Below are 20046 nucleotides of genomic sequence, written 5' to 3'. Positions count from 1 at the left end.
CTGATGTATGGCTTAGTTCTTTTTTTGATATCAGACTCTGTACTTAAGTTATGAGGCGAACAAAACTTTTTCCTTCCCTCCTTTTAAAGACAAGATTCAGAACTTTATCAGCACCGTGGTTAAGTTAAAATTTTTAGCACCAGTGAACTCGAACTACTCAGCTTTGACTGGTCAAAATTAACATTTATATGGCATACATACAATCAGTACAGAAAACTATAATACATGCAACATTAGGAAGCTCACAAATTCTTGACATAGTGAATCTAGTGTTTGGTAAATGAGTAACTATGTAAGCCAGATTTTTTTCCTAAGAGCAAACAGGATTGCAATTTTTTCCTCACACTAATTAACAGGCTCTTCTTCCCCTCCAAAGTGTTGAGGGTAGCCCAGCTCCTATTGTCTAACGCGACAGCTGGATGTCGATATAGGTAGCTGTCCATTCACAGGAGATAACATAGGTCACTTAGAACACCAAGAGATCACAAGTTCAGCTTTGGTACAAATTCAGGTTTCAACAACAATAAAACAAACTCTGCCATCACCCTATCTAGTTAGTACATGCCTTTGCTCATGTATCCACTCACAACCTGAAAAATGCCCAGCACTAGGAGGAGATCCCACCAGCACAAAGGTATCTCATTCAAATGCTGCACTTTCAACCCTCTGGTGATGGTGATTGACATTCTGGGCCCAGAGCACAAAAAGATTTATCAAAATAAAGAGAATTAGGGGAGGCCCTTTCAGACCACATTACAAATATTTCTTCAGTGAATTCAGCTCAAGAGTCCTTTAGCCTTCTCCACAACACTACCACATGTCTTTCAGAAATACCAGTATCAACTCTACATCGACATGCAACTTCCTGAAGCTAACTCCACAGGAGGGAAGGGTCAAAGCATACCTCAACCCTTGGTGATGTGAGCAAAGTCTTAACCTGACTTCAGATTTCAAGACAAGCATAGCCAATTCAAAATTCTAGATAAGTCAATAGAGAAACTGTCTCAACTTTCCCAAGCTCTGTGAAAAACAAACAAACAAACAAACCTCATCTTTAACTTAGCAATTTCCCTGCTACAGTATCTATTCCAAGGCACTGAGGCAAAAAGATTTACAGGTCTTTTCTGATATGACTTAAGTTTTACCAAACTGAGATGTACAGGTACTTCATTAGGATTTTCCTGTAGGCAGTTAAGTTTTGATTAACAACACTTCATTTAGTTAGCTTGCTACGGAAGTAGCTTATTACTTTAATAGAGAACAATACCAAATATTTGAACACATGACCTCATACAGAAAAAAAGTATACCAGCAACAACAAAAGTTCTATTTGGGTGAAGATCAACTATAGTGGCAACTATGATCTTTTACAAATGCAGCCTATATTGATGATGAAGCATGCTTGTAATCTGTGGTGGAAGAACATGACTAGTGGCTCCATTCCTTGGGTTAAGACTTACAGGCTACATAGCTCCATCAGTACTCCGAGCTTGAAATCCTTCTCTGCGGAGACTGTTTAAATCTAGACGCGTTAGAACTTCACAGCGCACCAGAAGGGTATCATCCTTTACGAAGGTTCTTTGTTTCAAGGTTTGCAGGTGCATGAAAGTCACATAACCAAAACCTTTTGGGTTGCGGTGAATTGTTGGTCTCTGGAAGGCTAGTAACTCTGGCTTGGCTTCCATTACTTCTTCATGATTCTGCCTTTCAGGGCCTTCTGATTGATCCAAAATAGAAAGTCGTATAGTGCCTTGGAAAGGCCAAGGCAGATGGCTGTCATACTCTCCTTGCATAGTGTGGACAAACAGAGATATAAAATTAGCACAACGCTGAGCATTTGGTAATTGGATATGCAGGCGCAAACACAGTTTGTAGCCAGGCTTTCCAGTATAGAAGCCAGGACTGTGCATCACAACAGGTCTCTCTTCTTCCTGGGCTTTCTGAAGTCCACTGAAGTTCTCGATCTTCCAGATATAAATACCATTACATTGTTGTGCCTCCATTTCAGTAATCTTTCCCTCCAAATTTCGGATAGTACGTTTGAGTTCTGCCATGTGAGTGTTCTGAGTCTCCATTTTAGCAATGAGTTCTCTGATTTGGTGATCTTGTCTTACCAGACGACCTTCCAACTGCTGAATAGTTTCTTTGAAGTTTTCAACTTCTGGATTGCAATCATATGCGGCATGTGACACGTGTGAGAAGAGCGCAGGCTCAAAGGGTAGGCCATTGATGAAGGGTACAGGATTTGTAGCAGTAACACTGATATTTTGAAAACTCTTAGCCATCATTCTCATGTGAACCTGAGTGAACTCCTGCATATGTCGTGCCAGTTCATTCCTTTGCATCTAGAATTTAAGAGATGTGGCATTAGGAACATATCAAACATCATCTTCAATCACATCTTAAATGTGACTCTGAAGAAAATGAAACAACTAGTTGCTTCTGTTATGTGAGAAAAACTGGAATGTGAATCAAGACCAGGTGATGTGACAAAGTAGCACTTTACCAATGGAAGGCTCCAAATTTAAGATCACTGTTATGACAAATGAAAAAAGAAGTTCAAAAGCCAGTGGGAAAATACTGTTCAACTCAAAATAGTGACATGTTGAAAAAGCTTTAATGATAAACATACATTTAGTATTTCTTCTCTGTTCTAAATCAGCATTGTGTTCCTTTCATTGATTTGCTAAAATGCTCCATAGTACCAAATACAAAGGTGTATGAAAACTGATGCAGAAATGATGAAGGGAGAAGATCCATTTTTAGAAAGAGGTATTAAACAACTAAAATAAGAGTATCCAGATTAAATAATTCTAGAATTTAAGCAAATTTAAAGCACTGTCAGGTTTTCTTCACTGAACTTTAAGAGCCATAACTGTGTTTGGTCACAACTTTGGAAGAAATGCTAGAAGCTACTTTATCGACATGAAAGCTGAGAAAACAATCATGGATTAATAAAAGCAAGTTCATCAAGCAAATAATTCACAGAGTTTTTTAAATTTGTAAAGACCTTTGAAAGACAATGTGTGAACATATAGTGTTTTAGAATTAAGATACCTCAAACCAAAAAAAACCCCCACAAATCACTGAGGATTTGGGCTGGTGAATGAGACGAGAATAGGAGAACACATTGGAAAAAAAAAACCAAAACAACAAAAACATGCAGAAGGTCTGTGATTCATGATTCTGATAAAAGGCTTACCTTTTCAGGACACCCAAAGGCACTGTAAAAACATGGCACTGGGGCAGTAGGACAATCATTGTCATAATGGTTAGGCATCTAAAACAAACCAGATTTGAAATTAATTTTCCATCAAGAGTATTCTTTTGTAACATCATAAAAGAATACAGCTGGATGGACTCTGAATAGGTACCTGAAGTCAGATCAGTTTATACCTATATAATTTCTCAAAGAAATATGGAAGTTTTAAACAAAAATGTTAGCTGATGATAAAAATTCTACATCCTCCTTGTATGTACTTTAACAATTCATTGCCTTTGTTCTTACATTAGGCATCAGAAAGCAGTCGGGTTTTCTTGCTAGAACAAATGCCTTTTGTTTCTAGCCTATCCTTAAGCTAGATCACAGTCCATTTCCTTGCCTTCTGAAGCACTACTTGCATATACTTGTTGTGTCTCTCTTCATTATCCTCTTCTTCAAAAAGCTCAAGTTACTTCAATTTTTCTTATGGTCTGCATTTTCCAGACCTGATTATCTCGCTGTCCTGGATCCTCCCTATCCATCCCCACCTCAAAAGCTGGACAGCTTCAGCTGTGGCCTTATGAGCCCTAAACAGAGCAAAGGATAATTCTGGTTTTCACAGGCAAAATACCTGTTTATACAACCCAGTATCTTTGCCTTGTTTAAGTATCATGATGAAGTCGAACACAAGCTTAATATAGGTCAGCCATTAATTCTAAACCATTACCTAGTTTAGCATTCTCTGTTCTCTATTTTTGCAGTTCATTATTCTACCCAACAACAGATTTTTGCCTTTGTTGTTACTGAACTCAATCCTGTTTTTCAGAGTATTTCTCCAATTTGACAAGATCATTCTCTATTTTAACCCAAGTCATTAACATAGTTGCCATACCATTCAAACAGGGATAGGCTGCAAATTAAATAACATTTATCATTTTCCTGTCAATGAAGTAAGTTATTACTGAATAGAAGAAATAATGGCTATTACAACAGTAACGGACAAGCAGAATTTCAGCTGGCATCTACAGTTTGATAGTAAATTATTTATAGCTACTTTCCAACAGTGGCTTTTCAATTACAAATACTCTCCCTCTCTGCCCAAATCAAAGCCTTGTCTTCTAGTGTCAGCCATAACCCCTGGCAGCTGCTTGGTATTTTTTAACCTCCATTCAAGACCAAAAACATTCAGCATGGCCTCTGTCAAGAAGCAGTATAGCTAAACAATGTGATCCTACAGAGGTGTACCAGGCTGCGATTGCAAGCTGGAGCAGCATTTAAGAGTATTACACCTGCACTGGATGCAACATTTTCAGAGAGACAGACAGGTAGAGATTTATTAGCTAGTAGACAAACCGTTTCTTCAAGTTTAATTTCAGAATAAAGAAGCAACGCAAATGCAAAACATCTGACCCAGATCAAACACAGAGTAAGGTAGTGTCTTACCTGCTCTCTGATGAGCACTGTGTTGCAATATTCACAAAATACATTGGCAAGTGGGCAGGTTTGGTCATGGAGCTTAGTTATCAAATAGAAAAAGAGAGGAAAGAAAGAATCAGTAAAGTTATACAATTTAAAAGAGTGCTAATCACCTCTAGTAAGGCGTACGATTTTTATTTACATTTCAAATTTTGCATTTAGCTGTGAAACAAAGACAATCCCCTTACCCTGAATAGTATGTTTTCTACAATTACTGTTTTTTCCTGGACCGATACAAGAGATTCATAAAGTTGCAGCTATTTTACTTCCTAAAGCTCTTCTGCTCCAAAGGAGTTTATCCAGCTGTTTCTGAAATTCATGTTCAATTGTAGTGGAACTATATTAAAGGTTTCTTTTGTATTGTTGGACAATACAGGACAATATGAGGTATTTTTGTTTGACAATTCATAATATGATATCGTAAAATTAATAGCCCTTGAGATAAAACACATCCATATACAGATAAAGAAATGGAAGCTCAAAAAGAGAAGGACTATCCTCAGTATCACCCAAGTGAAAAATGCAGAGCCAGGAGAAGAATTCAGAAATGATCTTGGTCTTGTGTGTTAGCAGATATCCCCAAAAGATGCATCTCCTGACACATCCTTTCTGCCAGGCTTAAAAACTGTAAATATAAATACTGTTATGGGTGTTACTTTGGCAGTAGATACTGGCCTCTGTGTTGGTAAGGCCAAAAATCAATGGTTCTTACACAGGTCTTTTCACACCACAGTGTTCCCAAGAAGTTTGTATTTAAGCACAATCCTCTCCCCAGCTTTCACCTGTTCTAGACTAATGTCCTGAGTTTGTAGGTTCTCACCTGTGCAGCACAAAGAGCTCTTCTAGACCAAAACCTTTTTTTTTTTTTTTTTTTAAAAAACTGATGTTCCATTTACAAGCAAACCCATGTGAATGAAGGTTGAAATAACAGAGATGCCTGCTAAGTACCTCTTTATCTTCATAGGCCATAGATGTGGCACAGTTTGGACAACAGACTTGACGCCTTGGACACTCCTGTGTCATATGCTCTTTCAGATGGTTCTTCTGGAAGGCTCCTTGGCACTGCGGGCATTCCACAGCGGAAAAATCACACTGCAACTGATGGTCCTGAACAAGGACAAAAGAGGTATTTGATACAACAAACAGGTAATATCGTCTCATCTGTTTTCAAGATAAAGCACAGTACAAGAGGAACAAACTGCAACCTTTCCTTCATGCAAGCAAATCCTTACACACTTACGCTGACTTTACCAATGGCCTGTTATTGTCCCATTACTAAGATCAGGACTTCATGTATTCAGAACTTTAAGAATGCTCTCAGGTAAAAATTCAGCTTTGTGTTTATCCTTTTAACTTCGTGTATTATTTTCCAAAACAATTATTTCAACTAATATATCTAGCTGCTTTGAGGGAATATTTAACTGACTTTAGGGAACTTGTGTGAAGTACAGATACAGCTGATCAAAAGACAAACATGAATGATCCTAAAGAGAAAGCTGCATTAGTACAATTTTCATGCACTATGATGTTCACTTGAGAATCACCTAATTACAGTTAGAGACTTATCAAAAACCAAATACGTGTAGCTGCAGTCTTGAGTGAACAACACATTGAATCAGCATAAACACATATCGGATATGACCATCTTTGTTAAGTCATTTTGAATTTTACTGGTCCATGAAAACAAGGTTCCACATTTTCAAAAGTAATTCTCACCTCTAAATGCCTCAGCTCCATCTTCATACCGCAGCCCTTGTTGGGACACTTAACCATTAATGAAAGGATTTCCCGTTTAGCGAAGTTGTCAGGAAAAAGTTGATTTTCGAGCAGAATTTCATTGTCTACCGGACATTTGTGACCTGCATCTCTACAACACAGAAAAGCAAGGAAAAAGAGACTCCAAGTTTCCTTTACCCTTCATTTAAAATATTTTTACACTAGCAAGACATTAGTGGCCAAATTATAACATATTAAGAAAGTCTTTGAAAAAAATGGTATTTACATGGCAATTACCAGAAAGAATACAATGTACATCAGAGAAACTGACAATACACAAGTTTCACTAGAGGTGGCACAACTGGGATCACAGCACTTTCCTAACTCAGTAGTTTTTTATTTGGACAAATGCCATGATAGATACTCTGGAAATAAACTTGAGGAGGATGTAAAGAAACTAAGAACTTACGGGCCTTTTTCTGTAAGTACTTCACATAGCTCAAACATCAAAGAATATTTCACATACTATTTCAAAACAAACCTTCAAAGATTCTTGGACCTTCTCTCCTTTCTTTCTCACTTTATAAACAGCCAAGGGGATCATAGCTGAGAGAAAAAGCAAAAAAACGCCTTTTTTTTTTTCCAGGTTCACTTCATCTATTTGGCATTACTTTTCATATAACTCATTTCGCTGTTTTTGTTGTACGACCATTTGATCAGCTGGTCATCCTTCAATTTGTCCATTTATACAGCAGTGTTAAAAAAACTCCAGATGCAAAAATTACTAATAACTATGAAAATTACCCTGGATTTGGAATTGGGTGTTGTATCTGAAGCCATTTTAACAGCAGACAGACGAAGTCAGTGCTAACTGGCAAAGTCTGGAGTCTGATGGTGGAACACGAGTGCATGCAACTTGCACAAGGGAACTAACAGCCTGTTCCACTTTGTCTCATTCTGTCCACCTACATTTAAACACAAGAATCATTAAAAATGGAGTTAAAAAGGGATCTCCTCCACTAAATTTTCCTTTAAAAAAATATCCAGTATCAGCTCATTTCTGAAAGCAGTAGGTCAACATATCTATTCATAATTAAATAATACAGTTAAAGAGGCATGAGGGATCAAAGCTTCTGAGCTGAAGTGCTAATGGAAACAGCAATAAAATGGAAAAATACATGGGGCGGAAAAATGTCAGAGAGCACTTGTGGTGCAAAGATCAAAGGCCAGATCATTGTCACTGCTTGCAAGCATGAGGGGAAGTAGAACCTAGTGGGCTGTAGAGACCAGGAGGGAATTTGTGTTCTTTGCTGGAGAAGGAAATAATTGCTCAGCAAGTCCTTCATCAGCAATGCTGCTAGAGGAAGTGGGGGTAAAGCTGAGACTTCAAGAAGAGACAATGAACTTCCTTTCCTAGGTTTTGCTTGCAAGAGCTAACTCACCACAAGCCTGAGTGTCATAATCCTAAACAAATGGAAAAAAGAAAATACCTAGCGTGCCATTTTGTTTCAGAGCTCCCTAAGCTATGATCAGTGTGTTGATCTTGTGTCACAACCCAGAAACGTTCCCTCGCTTTGCAGGCAACGTACAGGAAATCAGTTTTCAGAGGTATAACTTGGTTACAAATACCCTGTTTAATGAAGTATAATGATAGTTCAGTAGGCCTGCTGGTAAGACAGCAACCTTATTTCTACACAGAAAAGCTAATAATATATAATAACAGACAACAACAGATTAATTTTAAATAATGATTACCAGATCCCCGGTTTAAGTAACTAGCAGACAAAGACTAAAATAAGAATGAATGGCAATTTTCCAATTATTATAGTAAGGAAAGAGCAATAACTTATTGTAGTAGATTAAACAGACTTCAAACACCATTTACAAGTATTGGGACTGTGTTTTAAAGACTGCTTAGATCCATCTACAGACAAAGATGTTGCTATACATTTCCTACGACAGAATTGAGTTTATGCATCTCAGTTCTAATTTACATTACAGAAGAGGCTTTCCTATGCTGGAATTATTTATCACATTAGGCTGTGCCACGCACAACAGTACCTGTGAAACAATAACCATCTGCTACAAAGTACAATGAATATTCCTATAATTTCCCTTGAAATTAAAATATAGGTATGAAAAGTAAATCCGGAAGAATTTTGTGTAAAGAAAAAGCCTGCTCCATGATTTTAGCAACGGAGCAGTTTAGCCTGGAAGCTGAAACAGTTACATACACTGTGGCATACACTTTAACTGCAGCCATGCCGGCTGCTTGATGAACTGCTAGCACCCAGATCTTTCCTTGCTGCCCCTTGTCAGCGCATAATTCTGCTTTTCCAATAAACAGAGGGTATGATATTTGGTGAGTTCTACTACAAGCCCTAAGTCACCTTTGATCTAAGATACCCGAGAAGAAAAAATAGAGTGAAATTTAATTAGCTACTGCATCTGAACTTAGTTCTTCTAAAATTTCTAATCAAGCATGTTGTAAACAGTAACATTTGTAAACTATTATTTGTAGTTCTACTTCAGTAGATAAGCTTCTTCACTACATGACTCATAGCACTTCAAAGCACTTCAGACAGCTTTATTTAAAAAGATGCCAAGACTTTCTGGGAGGCAAACATTTACCATGATCAAATCCATCTGGTCTAATCATGTCCCTCACATTGTAAGATCTAAGACTCCAGTCTTTAAAAGCTTTTTAAAAAATCCTTCTAGTGTCAGCCACAACTTCTGCAACATGGACAACTACAATTGTTTTTGTAGAGTGACAAGAAGCAATTAGTCAAAAACTGCTTGTCCATCCTTTATCATTTACAATTCTTAATCTCTGTGTTCACTTGAGCTAGACAGTGAGGAAATGAGGAATAAAGAGAAGCATTTTTTCCTGATCAAATAAAGGCTGTGATAGTCACTTACTGAAAAAAAAAGAGTACTCAGAGAATGTAAAAAAAAAAAATCACTTTCCATTTTCATTTTAGTTCTGTAGAAGCTTCTTGGTGACATCAATCAACATTGTACTGTAGACATTACATACTCCAAATCAATATTGTACTGCAGAGACTACATACTCCAAATCAATAGCTTCATCCATGGATCCCAATTAAGCATGCAATTCAGCCCTTCAGGTATTCAGAGGGGTCTGGCACTTCCAAGTTGTCTGCTCCGTTTTCACAAGCATTCACTCAAACTTTACTCCAAAGACAGAGTTCAGTGGGGAACGAGGGAAAACATTTACTATCAATGAAACACTTGAAATACCAGGGTGATCATCTATAGTCTCCAAGATGAAAAATGCTTTCCACCTGTGTTTAGTATTCACTGGAACAATCAACACTATCTACAGAACTGAAGGAAAATAGAGAAAAGGTGTAAAAGAAGCAAAAGCTTCTGGTCATTGAAACTGTTTGCAGACTCTAAAACTTTGAGCAGAGCAAGTGCTCTGTTAATTTAAAAAGGAAGAGAAACCATTTCCCATGCCTGGGGTTTAAGAAGGAAGTTTCTCTACCTGCTAAGAGATGTTGCGTTCTGAGCATGGGTTCACTGCAGTTCCTCACTCAGTCCTGTGGTAAATTCTAACCAGTGACCGTAACTGTGCAGCTCATCAGCAGAAGGATTAGAAAACAAGATCACCTTAGCTGTTAAGGATCTGAAAGACTGGAAATGAGACACCCATTTTTGGTCATTTTAAGTTTAGTCACTTTCCCCTCAGTTTTCAACCTAGGAATTCTGTTTTCTTTGAAATGAGTGGTGAGCAGACATTCCTAAAGCTCAGTATACTTAAGTACTGACTAATTTACCTTCAGGACTTATAGACATCATACTCCCGTGAAAAGGTTTAAAGATTTCTTTTCTTCCTTCCAGAAACACCAAAGGTAAAGAAGAGTATAAGAACTTCTACTGCCAAGAAATACAGCAAGCTCAGAGAGAAAGCAAGTAAGGAATTCGAAAATTTAATGGCCTTTATTAGTACAAACATCTATTTCAAGGCTTACAAGCATGCATGAAATTATGTACATTAACCTCTTGAAAGAATTTAGGTTGAATGTGCAAAGCAAAGGCCAGAAAGTGAAGCCAACTGCATGTGCCTAGGCAACTGGATTACAGTTAAAGCTGACAGGTTCAGGTTTGGGGTTTTTTTGCCTTCTTCCATGCACCTGGCTGATGTGAGTACCATTGAGTGATGCAGCTGGGCAAGGCCTGATGTACTTTTCTTGCAGAAGTAGGAACATAGTGAACGAGGCAAGGGACTAAGGGAGGAGGGTGATCTCATGGTATGGTTAGTGGACAACTGAATATGTCTCAGCTTCCTCTGCAGAATCCACAGGTGAGTCACTTTTCATGGATGAAAACTGGTGGTATTCTGCATTTTCTGGATAATGAATTTGCATCCTTTTCTCAGAAATATTGATGAAACTAATGTTAACAAGAACTGTGCTGCAAACACACACAATAAATTTCTATGCTTGCTAGAAAGGAAAACAGCCTCCTCTTCTGCTATCATAAGTAGGGAACGCAAAATTAAATTTGTCTTCTCATACTCGGCTCCAACATTTCCCTCCTTAATCTAAAAGGGATGCCATGAAGAAATACAGTAGCATCAGATACAACAACGACAAGCTACAGAGAAGCCCACAAACCCCTGTATTCAGAGAACATCATTGCTGGCATACTATTCATTTAGTGAGCTACAAATGATGGACCATGGAGAAAAAGAAATGGCATAGAAATATGGATAAATGCTACGGAAAACCAATCAAGAAAGCACTATCCATTTTGCATGCTAAAAATAAATGCTTGGGAAAAACAACATTGTATGGTAACATTGAAGACAGTTTGATGACCTTTACACAAAGGTGTGCAAAGTAAGGTTGGAAATCAGCTAGTTCTATGTGTGGGTCACACAGATTTAAATATTCAGATCCCTACCAAAGTACTGTGACATTTGAGCTAAGTGAGTAATTGATAAGAAAAAAATCTGGCTTATGCTGAGAAGGAAAAACCCTACAGCATATCTAGCCTTCTATCAGTGTGTTCCAATACTCACTGACACATGTGGGACACTGATGACTGTATGCCAGGTTTGAAGGAAGTATGCTCTACCAGTGTACTTTCTGCCCTTCCTTGCTCTTTCAATCATTCATTTTTATGAGCCCAGCCTGTTCTTGCCTTCATATCTCATTCCCATTCCCCCATATGCCACCTAGTTTCCTCTCTCAATGCTTTGTTCGAGACTATTCCCTCATTACATTCTCTCTTCCAGCTCAACAAGGAAGCAGCTGATTTCAAGTGAAGAACTGAAAGCATGAATTGCTGTATGTGCATCAAGGAACCGTGCTGTCTGTAGTTGCCTGTAGTTATCAAGAGAAACAATCATAGGGAAAAGACAGGTTTTATAATCCTGGGCTGAAAAAGGAATTTATTTGGAGGATTTGGCTACTACTTTAAAATTATTACTTAATGTTTGTTCAATCAGATTTTTTATATTCATAACCTTGGTAAATTTGTATAAATGTCAAATTATCTAAAGCTTATGGAACCTCCAAACTCATGACATTTTGGCCATACGTGGTATTTATTAGAAAGCATCTTTAATGAATTCTAAATTCCCAGAGTTCTATTAGCACTCACTGGTAATGCACCTTAAGCAGTTCTATTCAGTTTACATTGCCCTTAAACTGCTCTGCCAACTTCCATAAATTTTCCTTTACCTTATTGATTTGACAATGCAGCCTTTGCAGAAACGGTGTCCACACGGTGTCTGCACTGCTTCCCGAAGAGCCATCAAACAGATTGGACATTCATATTTACTTTCCAAGGGTGGATCAAACTCTACATCATATCCTTGTGTTTCCTCTGTGAAAGAACTTGGAGGGTTTCCAGTCCCACTGCTGACGCTTACGCTGTCTTCTTTCGCTCCAACGCTGCAGGCACTGGCCATGGCTGCACAGCAGCCGCTTTCCACGTCTCGAGCTCCACAACTGTTATCACTATATAGCAAGCTCATAGTAGCTAATCAAGTGCTACACAGAAATGCTCTGCAAGATGACAAAAAGATGCATTACTTTAAAATATTCCAAGACCTTCCTTTCCAATCAAGAACAAATTTTATTTCTGACCAGAAACATTGGAACAGTGGCGCAGATTTGGTTCTACCCAAAATCACTAGTTTTGTTTTTTCCTGGTTTTTGTTATCTATCTTTTTTACTTATCTTGTAGTATATAGAAAAGAGCACTGCATCCTGTCAGCCTAGTTCAAACACAAATACACACACCTTTCTGTAATCTCTTTCATCTGACTATCTGATTTCTGTAAAAAGAGGAATACTCTTTCTTCTTGTTATGTTTACTGAAAATGCCTCTCTACCCCGTCAGTATTATTTACTTCTAAAGCATTCAAATATCATTTGCATGAAAAATGCTGTACAAAACCAAGTTTTATTGGATGACAATAGCTCAATTCCGTATTTTCCTTGCAGTTAATAAATGTTATTTAACATTTTCTGTATACAGCAATTGACAGTATAAGTTTCAAATCAGTTTAGGTGCATGTCCACAAATAAAATGCAAGTCCAAGTACCCACAAGCAGATGCTGTGCTGCAAATGAAATTCAAATATACAGCACTGCTGATAACATTTTAAAACTGCCAATAGGACTTCAAATTGAGTAAGCAGCTAGACATGAGATGAGGCTAATACTTCTACAGCTCAAAAGCTATCTACAAACTACTAGTACTCAGAGTTCTTGCTCTCCTTTCCCTCTTCCAGTCTAGCCAGTGCGGAGGACAAGGGACACGACTGTAAGAACAGAAGATAAAAGTCACATTTCCATGAAGAGCGGTGAATGGCGTAGTGAAGTCTGCTTTTAAAATGCTCACAAAGCAGGTTGAACTCCTGGGTATGAAATTAAAAAAAAATGCTGGTATCCCCAAACAGATTGCCAATGTTTCTACATTGAATGAGGGAACTTTAAAGAAAGGTCTAAACAACAAATATAAATTTTTAAAGTCCAAGAAATTTTCCTCTCCTGCAATTTTTTAATGGTTACAGCCATTTTCTTAGAATCCCACTGTGGTTAGTTTTCTATAAATGACATTTCTTTGAAACACAGAGGGTATCACCAGGTGCAAGGCAGTATTTGTAGGCTGAGGTTTAAAGAGCCAGGCATGCACAACGAGCCCACTAAGCCCAGATTTGATCTTCTTTTGCACAGCTGTATAGGCAAAGGTCTCTTCCAATGTTCATGTACTGCATTCACTGTAATACCATTACACCATTCAAAACATATTAGGGATGGAAATCTAAGGATTAAACAAAAGCTGAACTGTAATGATTGTTGATCCGCATCACTACTGCGGACTCCAAGGGCAGCAAGGGGCGCAGAATGAATAGGGTTACCTTGACCACAAGCTCATAAACCTGAACTTTTTCCTGCCTCTCTCAGAATTTAACATCACAAGTCATTTTAACAAAATGCTCATGGGTAGGAGGACATACAGGTAGTTTTATTCGGGTACTTATTTTATGACACCTGAAGATTACATCAATGGAAATACTACTCACACAAAGCCTCAACTAGCTTTTACTGGAAACATATCTTGAACACATGCAACAGTACAGAAATGTGGTTTAGGCCATCTACATGGTAATTAGCAATACTGCCTAAGCTAACAGTGTACGAGCTGGTTTTTTTCCAGTTATGCACACACACAAAAAAAAGGCAGATCTACCAAACAAAACCAAACAGGCAGTTACCATATTGAGGTCAGTTACAGCTAGAATCAAAACAGAACTTTTATTCTGTTGTATAAATATGTGACTTTCCATTTTGTTGAGGTACGCAGAGGTGTGAGAAGTATCTGAGGAGTAGACTTCCTGACATTTCCAAAATACCATTAAGGTACAGAGTCTCAAAGCACAGTTTGGCAGCTAAGAATTGTACTGAACTGGTCAGCAATGCTCACTTTATGCAGAAATAACTCTATAGCAGAGCAGTCTGGAACCACATCCAAGGAGTGGTGTTTACTTCTGTTCCTGTTCTCTGCCACCATGTATTATCCCTATACATTATCTACCACAACAGGCTTTATAATCAAGGCTCCTAAACACAACAGCAGTAAACACTAAACACCAAGTAAATTCTCAGCGGTTGCTTCAGGCATAGTCCAACAACGATCAATTTAACCCCATGGAACTGAGCAATTCCCCCAATGACTTGGAATGGAAGCAGAAGAATCAATGCTTAGAAAGATGGTCTGTGACAGAAAGATTTTTTTAGATTGCCATTGGTAGGTCTCTTTTCTCTGGAGCAAAAAAACTTGTTTCATTGTTAAACTAACATAACTTCTATTTAACAGCTGCTGCAGAGGATGATTAGTCCACAGGCCACCTTTCACAAAAAATCACAGGAACTAAGTTGGGCCAATGGAGTGGGAATGTTGGTATACAGGATATTAGAATCTACAGACCAGCCTAGGACTGAAAAATTCACATTATTCTAAGCCACAAGGGTATATTTAGTGAGACTAAGAAAGGGAAGAGGAACATATATCCCTTTAGCAATGTCACAAAGGAATTCAGGAAGTCGCAAGGAGGAAAATATAATAGCTCTACCCAAATTCAGCTGTCACGTTAATTGCAAAGAAGCGCGCGACTCTTCCCTTGGGGTGTTGCTAGGAAAAAAACATACTATTTGAAATATTGTTCTTATAAGGAAGAAGACAGGATCTGACAGTATAATCTCGATAGTTGAACACTTCGTAGATTTAATTTCTGTGCAAGTGGTATTCTCTTTGCCCATTTAAATTGTTTCTACAGACACAGCAGGTATGTACATTCAGTTTACAGAAAGAAAAATCCTGTACCAGACTCATTTTAATGAGTGAGTCACTACAACCAGTCAACATCCCAGCCTCACACAAACACCGCCTTATTCAGTGATACACTCCACTCCCACACAGAGCTTTTTGTCTGCATATGACCAAGGGGTTCATTAAAAAAAGAAGTGCAAGTATCATTGGCTCCTCTTTTTAAATAGGGAAATTCAGACACAAAGATGCAACTTAAACGAGGTGATTAAGAGCCACATTTTAAATTTTGTTCATGTTTTATACAAGATACAATTTCTCCTACAACTCTTATCCATTTCATCTTATCTGTGAGGAAAATCCTGCGTCCTCCACACGTATTTAGAGGTGTGGGACAAGGCACAACTTTCCAAATCAAAAGCCACGCTGCTGTTACTCAGACCACTAATTGAGGCGTGATTACTCCACCACAGTTTAAAACAATTCCTCTACAAGTTGTAACTACTATAGTAGGAATTAGTTCTGTTTCTTGTGGCACTTATTTTATCCTCCAGAATAGGAACATAGATTCAATCTTCTTGATCGGAGCAGTGCTAGAGGAAAACCAATTAGAGAAGAGCATACTGTGAATGTTGATGACAGGTCTTTCCCTTGATGAAGGTGGAGCAGACAATTTGTGGGCCTACTGTAGTAGGTTTTTTTGCATGTTCCTCCCCTGGGGAATTTAAAAGATTTTGAGGCTAGAAGAGGATGTATTTTAAAACCCAAACCAGTATATATCCCCAAATTCACATCAAATTGCTACCCTTTCTTTTTGATTACAAAATAGATTACCAGTGAAGTAAAACCTAACAAACATCCCCCCAAAACCACATCAGTTTTTCTTTACCCTATTGATGATAGTTGTTATTCTTCCTCTGTGCTGAACAAAACTGAGTCAAATACAACTACAACAATATGCAAATATTAATTTATAATAACTTGTCTACACCACAGCCTTTAGAATTTATCATTTTTTTTGATGTCGGTAGTTTAATACATTAAACACTTTGGTAGCCTGCTCTATGACCTTTTTTGTTTGGACAACATCCAGCTTTCAGATTGAGGAAAAACGGAAATTAAACTGGATCATTACATGGTAATTCTTGTTTTTGCTAGTGTGAAGTTTCTCAGGCAGAGAAAGTCTTAAAACTCTGTTTGGTAAAGCACCTGAAATGCCCTTTTCTAGAGCTAGGAAGTCCTATCAGACTTGCACAGTAGATAGATAACGGGTTTTAGCTTGCACACACAAGGTACCCAAAGTCCTTGGGCCAGAAAAGGTTGATTTCTCTCTCCAAGGCAACAGCTATATTGTTTGACAACAGAAAGGAAGGTGCTTTCCAGGCCAAATGGTAATGGACGGAATTTGTTTGATCTTTATTTGTGCTGCAGAAACCTGGAATGCCCTAAGGATCAAACCTTCACGCCCCAGAAGAGACACAGTTAAGACCACAGGGAGTCCCCATAATACCCTTCCCACTTTAAACCCTAACAAAACCTTTCTCCACTAAGTAACCTGTGCTAGGTTGCTATTTACGCTGTTGCATTACAAAGGGATTAGGTTGATCCGAGATAGCACAGTCAGACCAAACGAGCAAACTCCTGCAAGAATCATGTACCTTATGATTGACAAAAACAATTTCAAAACAATTAAAAACCACCCACATTTTAAATTAACGCACACAACAAAAGTCAGTACTCTGATTCATAGAGTCCCATAATATAATGGGGTTTAGGTAGGACTTCTACAGATTTTCATGCTCCAAAGAGCCGTGGGATTAATCCAGAAACTTCTCTAAATCAAAAAATATTACTGGTACCAGAAGATATCTTCAGATTGCCTGGAAAATTACACCATAATTAGAGTAATAGGGAGGAAATAAAAGTAGGCATTGTATCCTATATACACTGAAATATGAAATGATACCTTTGAGCATTTGGCAAAGGTGAAGGAACACTGAACAGAGAGGCTTATCAATTACCATGAAATAGAAAGTTTTGAGTATTAATCAGTAAGTACTGAATATAATTAATTTCCACATGCCCTTTCATAGAAAATTCACACTAAGTAGCTATATAAGGAAATCAATACAGAATACTATTCCAAATCCCTTTTCTTACTTGAAGTTCACAAACATAATTAATCTGCTTGCAGCCTGGCCAGCACACAGCCAGCAGTGGAAATGCCTTCAACGCCGCATGGACAGAAAAACTGGCCAAACTTTTTGCTTTTCTTTTTCTGCCTCACTGAGAACAGTTTTGTACCTACAGATTTCTGGGGCATGAGACTGACAGACCAGTGGAGTAACTTCGGATAATTTGTTTGTGAAGCAATACTTGCAACACTTATTCCCAGGCATTTTAATCAATGGTCTACTGACAAGTGATAAGCACTGTGTGTTTACATTATGAGGTTTGCAACTATTATCACTCTGGTCTCATCCAGGCAGAACATATAAAATGATGCAAGTTCCTTTTAATTAATACCTATGAAACACTTTCATTTCAAAGCTATCAAATGGCTAGACAAGCCAAAGCAATAGGAGATTCAGGCAGAACTCATAACTGCAAAAAACAGATTCTGGTTTCTTGAAAAAGCCTGCAAGCATGTTGCAAACATTTGTCGAGATATCAACTGGTTTTTTTCCTAATAGCAGTAACTGTTAAGACTTCCAAGTCTTTTGGTTAACCACTATACTTATCATTTTAACTTGTGAACCAAAAGACTTAAAATAAGAATTTTTGTTTGAGGCAAATACAATCGAACAACAACATTAAAAGCTCATTAGACACTATCGAGAGCTCCTGCCGCTGGAGCAGAGCAGCCTTTGGGGGTTTCTGAAGCTTTCCAGGTGATTTCTCTTTGCTTGGAGAGAATGCTGTCAGGCTTTAATCACGTATGTATTTTTATGCTTAAGTGATACTTAAGAGACTAGATGGTGGCATACTCCCAGTTATGTTCATATTTTATCCTACTTAAGTATGGCAAAACAAATTTAATTTTAGTGAGCAGTGGAAGTGCACTATACTGTATTTAACACCAAAATATTCCATGGGTTTTTTCCATAATCAAAAAACCAACCCAAACCAAAATCCCCCAAACCTTTCTTCAATTTACTAACTTCTAGAGACATTTCACTGGGAATTGTTCAGATTAACAAATACAAGGAAAGCGTCGTTAGTGAAAAGAACAATACTATTTAATTCTTTACTTTGGCAGAGACTCTGCTCTCTTTGGCCTCTGCTCTCCCTTTGCACACTGAGAACACTTTGAGATATGCATTGTGCCTTTCTATATCCCTCAGTAGATCTGCAGAGAATTTAAGATTCTGCCATAATGGAGACAAAGTAAACATGAGGTCAGAAAGTACTTCGAAAAGAGGCAGCAAGAAGTATGGCTATGAACAAACGTCATTTCCGCAAGGCACAGTCTCCAGGCTAGATTTAATCACCATCTACCTCAACAAGCATTAGGCTTGAATCTGGCATTAGTAAAATGATTTGAGACCCTGGGAAAAGAAAGAGTGAATTAAGCACACATTCTGAAACAACTAAAACACTTCTCCTCGTGACTCTACCTTACTTTTACTTTAATTTTCTTTTTGACTTGCTTTATACCCAGAATCTTTTACTGTTAGTTTTCACAGTCTGGATCTAAAACTTTTTAATTTTTGTTTAGCTCATTTGTGCTACTGAGATACAAAAGTTACTCTTCCTGACATATTAAACTTATGAAAGTTCAATAAGTGAAGAAAAAGCATGTTCACCTCAGACGTTTTTTCATTCTGAAGGTCTATCAGCATATCTATTGCGTGCATCGTCCTTTTAAATACAGTAGCACATTTTTTGAATAGAAAGCAGTATTGCAGTGAGGCAATACTACAAAACTTAAGAAGCCATTTATGTCTTGACAACTTCTCATTCAATGGAGCCTGACTGAGCTCCACAAATCTTTAGCTGCTGGGGAAAACTGAAGGTAACGTGGAACACGCTGAAGAATTACGCTCAAAGCGATACCTGCCATGGGAATGATCCAAGTGCTTTTATCAGCATGCTTCTGTGACCTTTTTTCCTTCTGACACTAGTGGGACTAGTTTTATGGCCCTTTCATACTATGGAAAGACAAAGCAGTTGGCTTGCAAGTGTTAACGCAGTTGGTGAACACAGGGTAGAATGCACTGGAGATGTTAAAGAAGCTGTTAGTGCAGGCAGTAACTTTGTGTCCCGTCCCGTCCCCCCCGCCCTGTTCCTTTTCCGACCTCTCCCTCACCAAAAGCTTCAAATCAATACTTTCTTAATCATTCTGTCAGTGGTATATAAACTACAACAAAACCCACACAGCTCATGGGTAGCTCTGCAACACGCAGAACTTTTCAGAGGCAAACATGGAGAAATATTTTTGCCTAGCGTTAACTACTGGGTATGAGGGATATAATTAGAACACTTTCCTCCCACCTACAGCCGAGATTTCCGTTTAAGTATGAAAAGACTTGGTGTGAGCTATCTAAACCAGATGAAATTGATGGAAAGCACTGTTGAAGTCGTAGCTTATTACTCGTGTTAATAAATTTGCCATAAATATTAAGTACCGCCAGTTTCTGGCAGAAAATAGAGCTACCGGGTTTAAAAACAGTAACCTCTCTTGCAAGTGATCCTTACAGGCCTTTAACATGCTCCCGAGGAACTAATCGAGTACCTCCATCTCACCGCTGGAAAACCAGCGCCGAGCCCGGCTTTTTACAGCGGCGTACTCGAGGCCGCGCCGGAGCGAACGCCCGGGAGCGCCCCTCGGGAGCTGCCCG

The 20046-nt window shown here is 38.3% G+C and overlaps 1 protein-coding gene across 2 annotated transcripts; it reads right to left on the bottom strand.

Annotated features, from left to right (window-relative positions):
- Window positions 1-485: 485 nt before the first annotated feature.
- Window positions 486-20006, bottom strand: TRAF6 (TNF receptor-associated factor 6, E3 ubiquitin protein ligase). 2 transcript variants are annotated; one of them, XM_010586010.1, is made up of 8 exons: window positions 19904-20006; window positions 12109-12435; window positions 6395-6545; window positions 5627-5785; window positions 4646-4717; window positions 3203-3280; window positions 1461-2345; window positions 486-687 (listed from the first exon to the last, which is right to left on the bottom strand). In XM_010586010.1, exons 2-7 carry the CDS (start codon window positions 12402-12404, stop codon window positions 1464-1466), a joined length of 1638 nt encoding a protein of 545 aa, XP_010584312.1. In that variant the 5' UTR covers window positions 12405-12435; window positions 19904-20006; the 3' UTR covers window positions 486-687; window positions 1461-1463. The 2 variants fall into 2 exon arrangements, with proteins under 2 accessions (XP_010584312.1, XP_010584311.1); XM_010586009.1 differs by having other exon boundaries at window positions 486-2345.
- Between the last annotated feature and the right edge of the window lie 40 nt (window positions 20007-20046).

Source organism: Haliaeetus leucocephalus, unplaced genomic scaffold, assembly GCF_000737465.1.
Source record: "Haliaeetus leucocephalus isolate CR32 unplaced genomic scaffold, Haliaeetus_leucocephalus-4.0 Scaffold138, whole genome shotgun sequence".
Classification (NCBI taxonomy): Eukaryota; Metazoa; Chordata; class Aves; order Accipitriformes; family Accipitridae; genus Haliaeetus; species Haliaeetus leucocephalus.
This window is presented reverse-complemented; position numbering and strand designations above follow the sequence as displayed.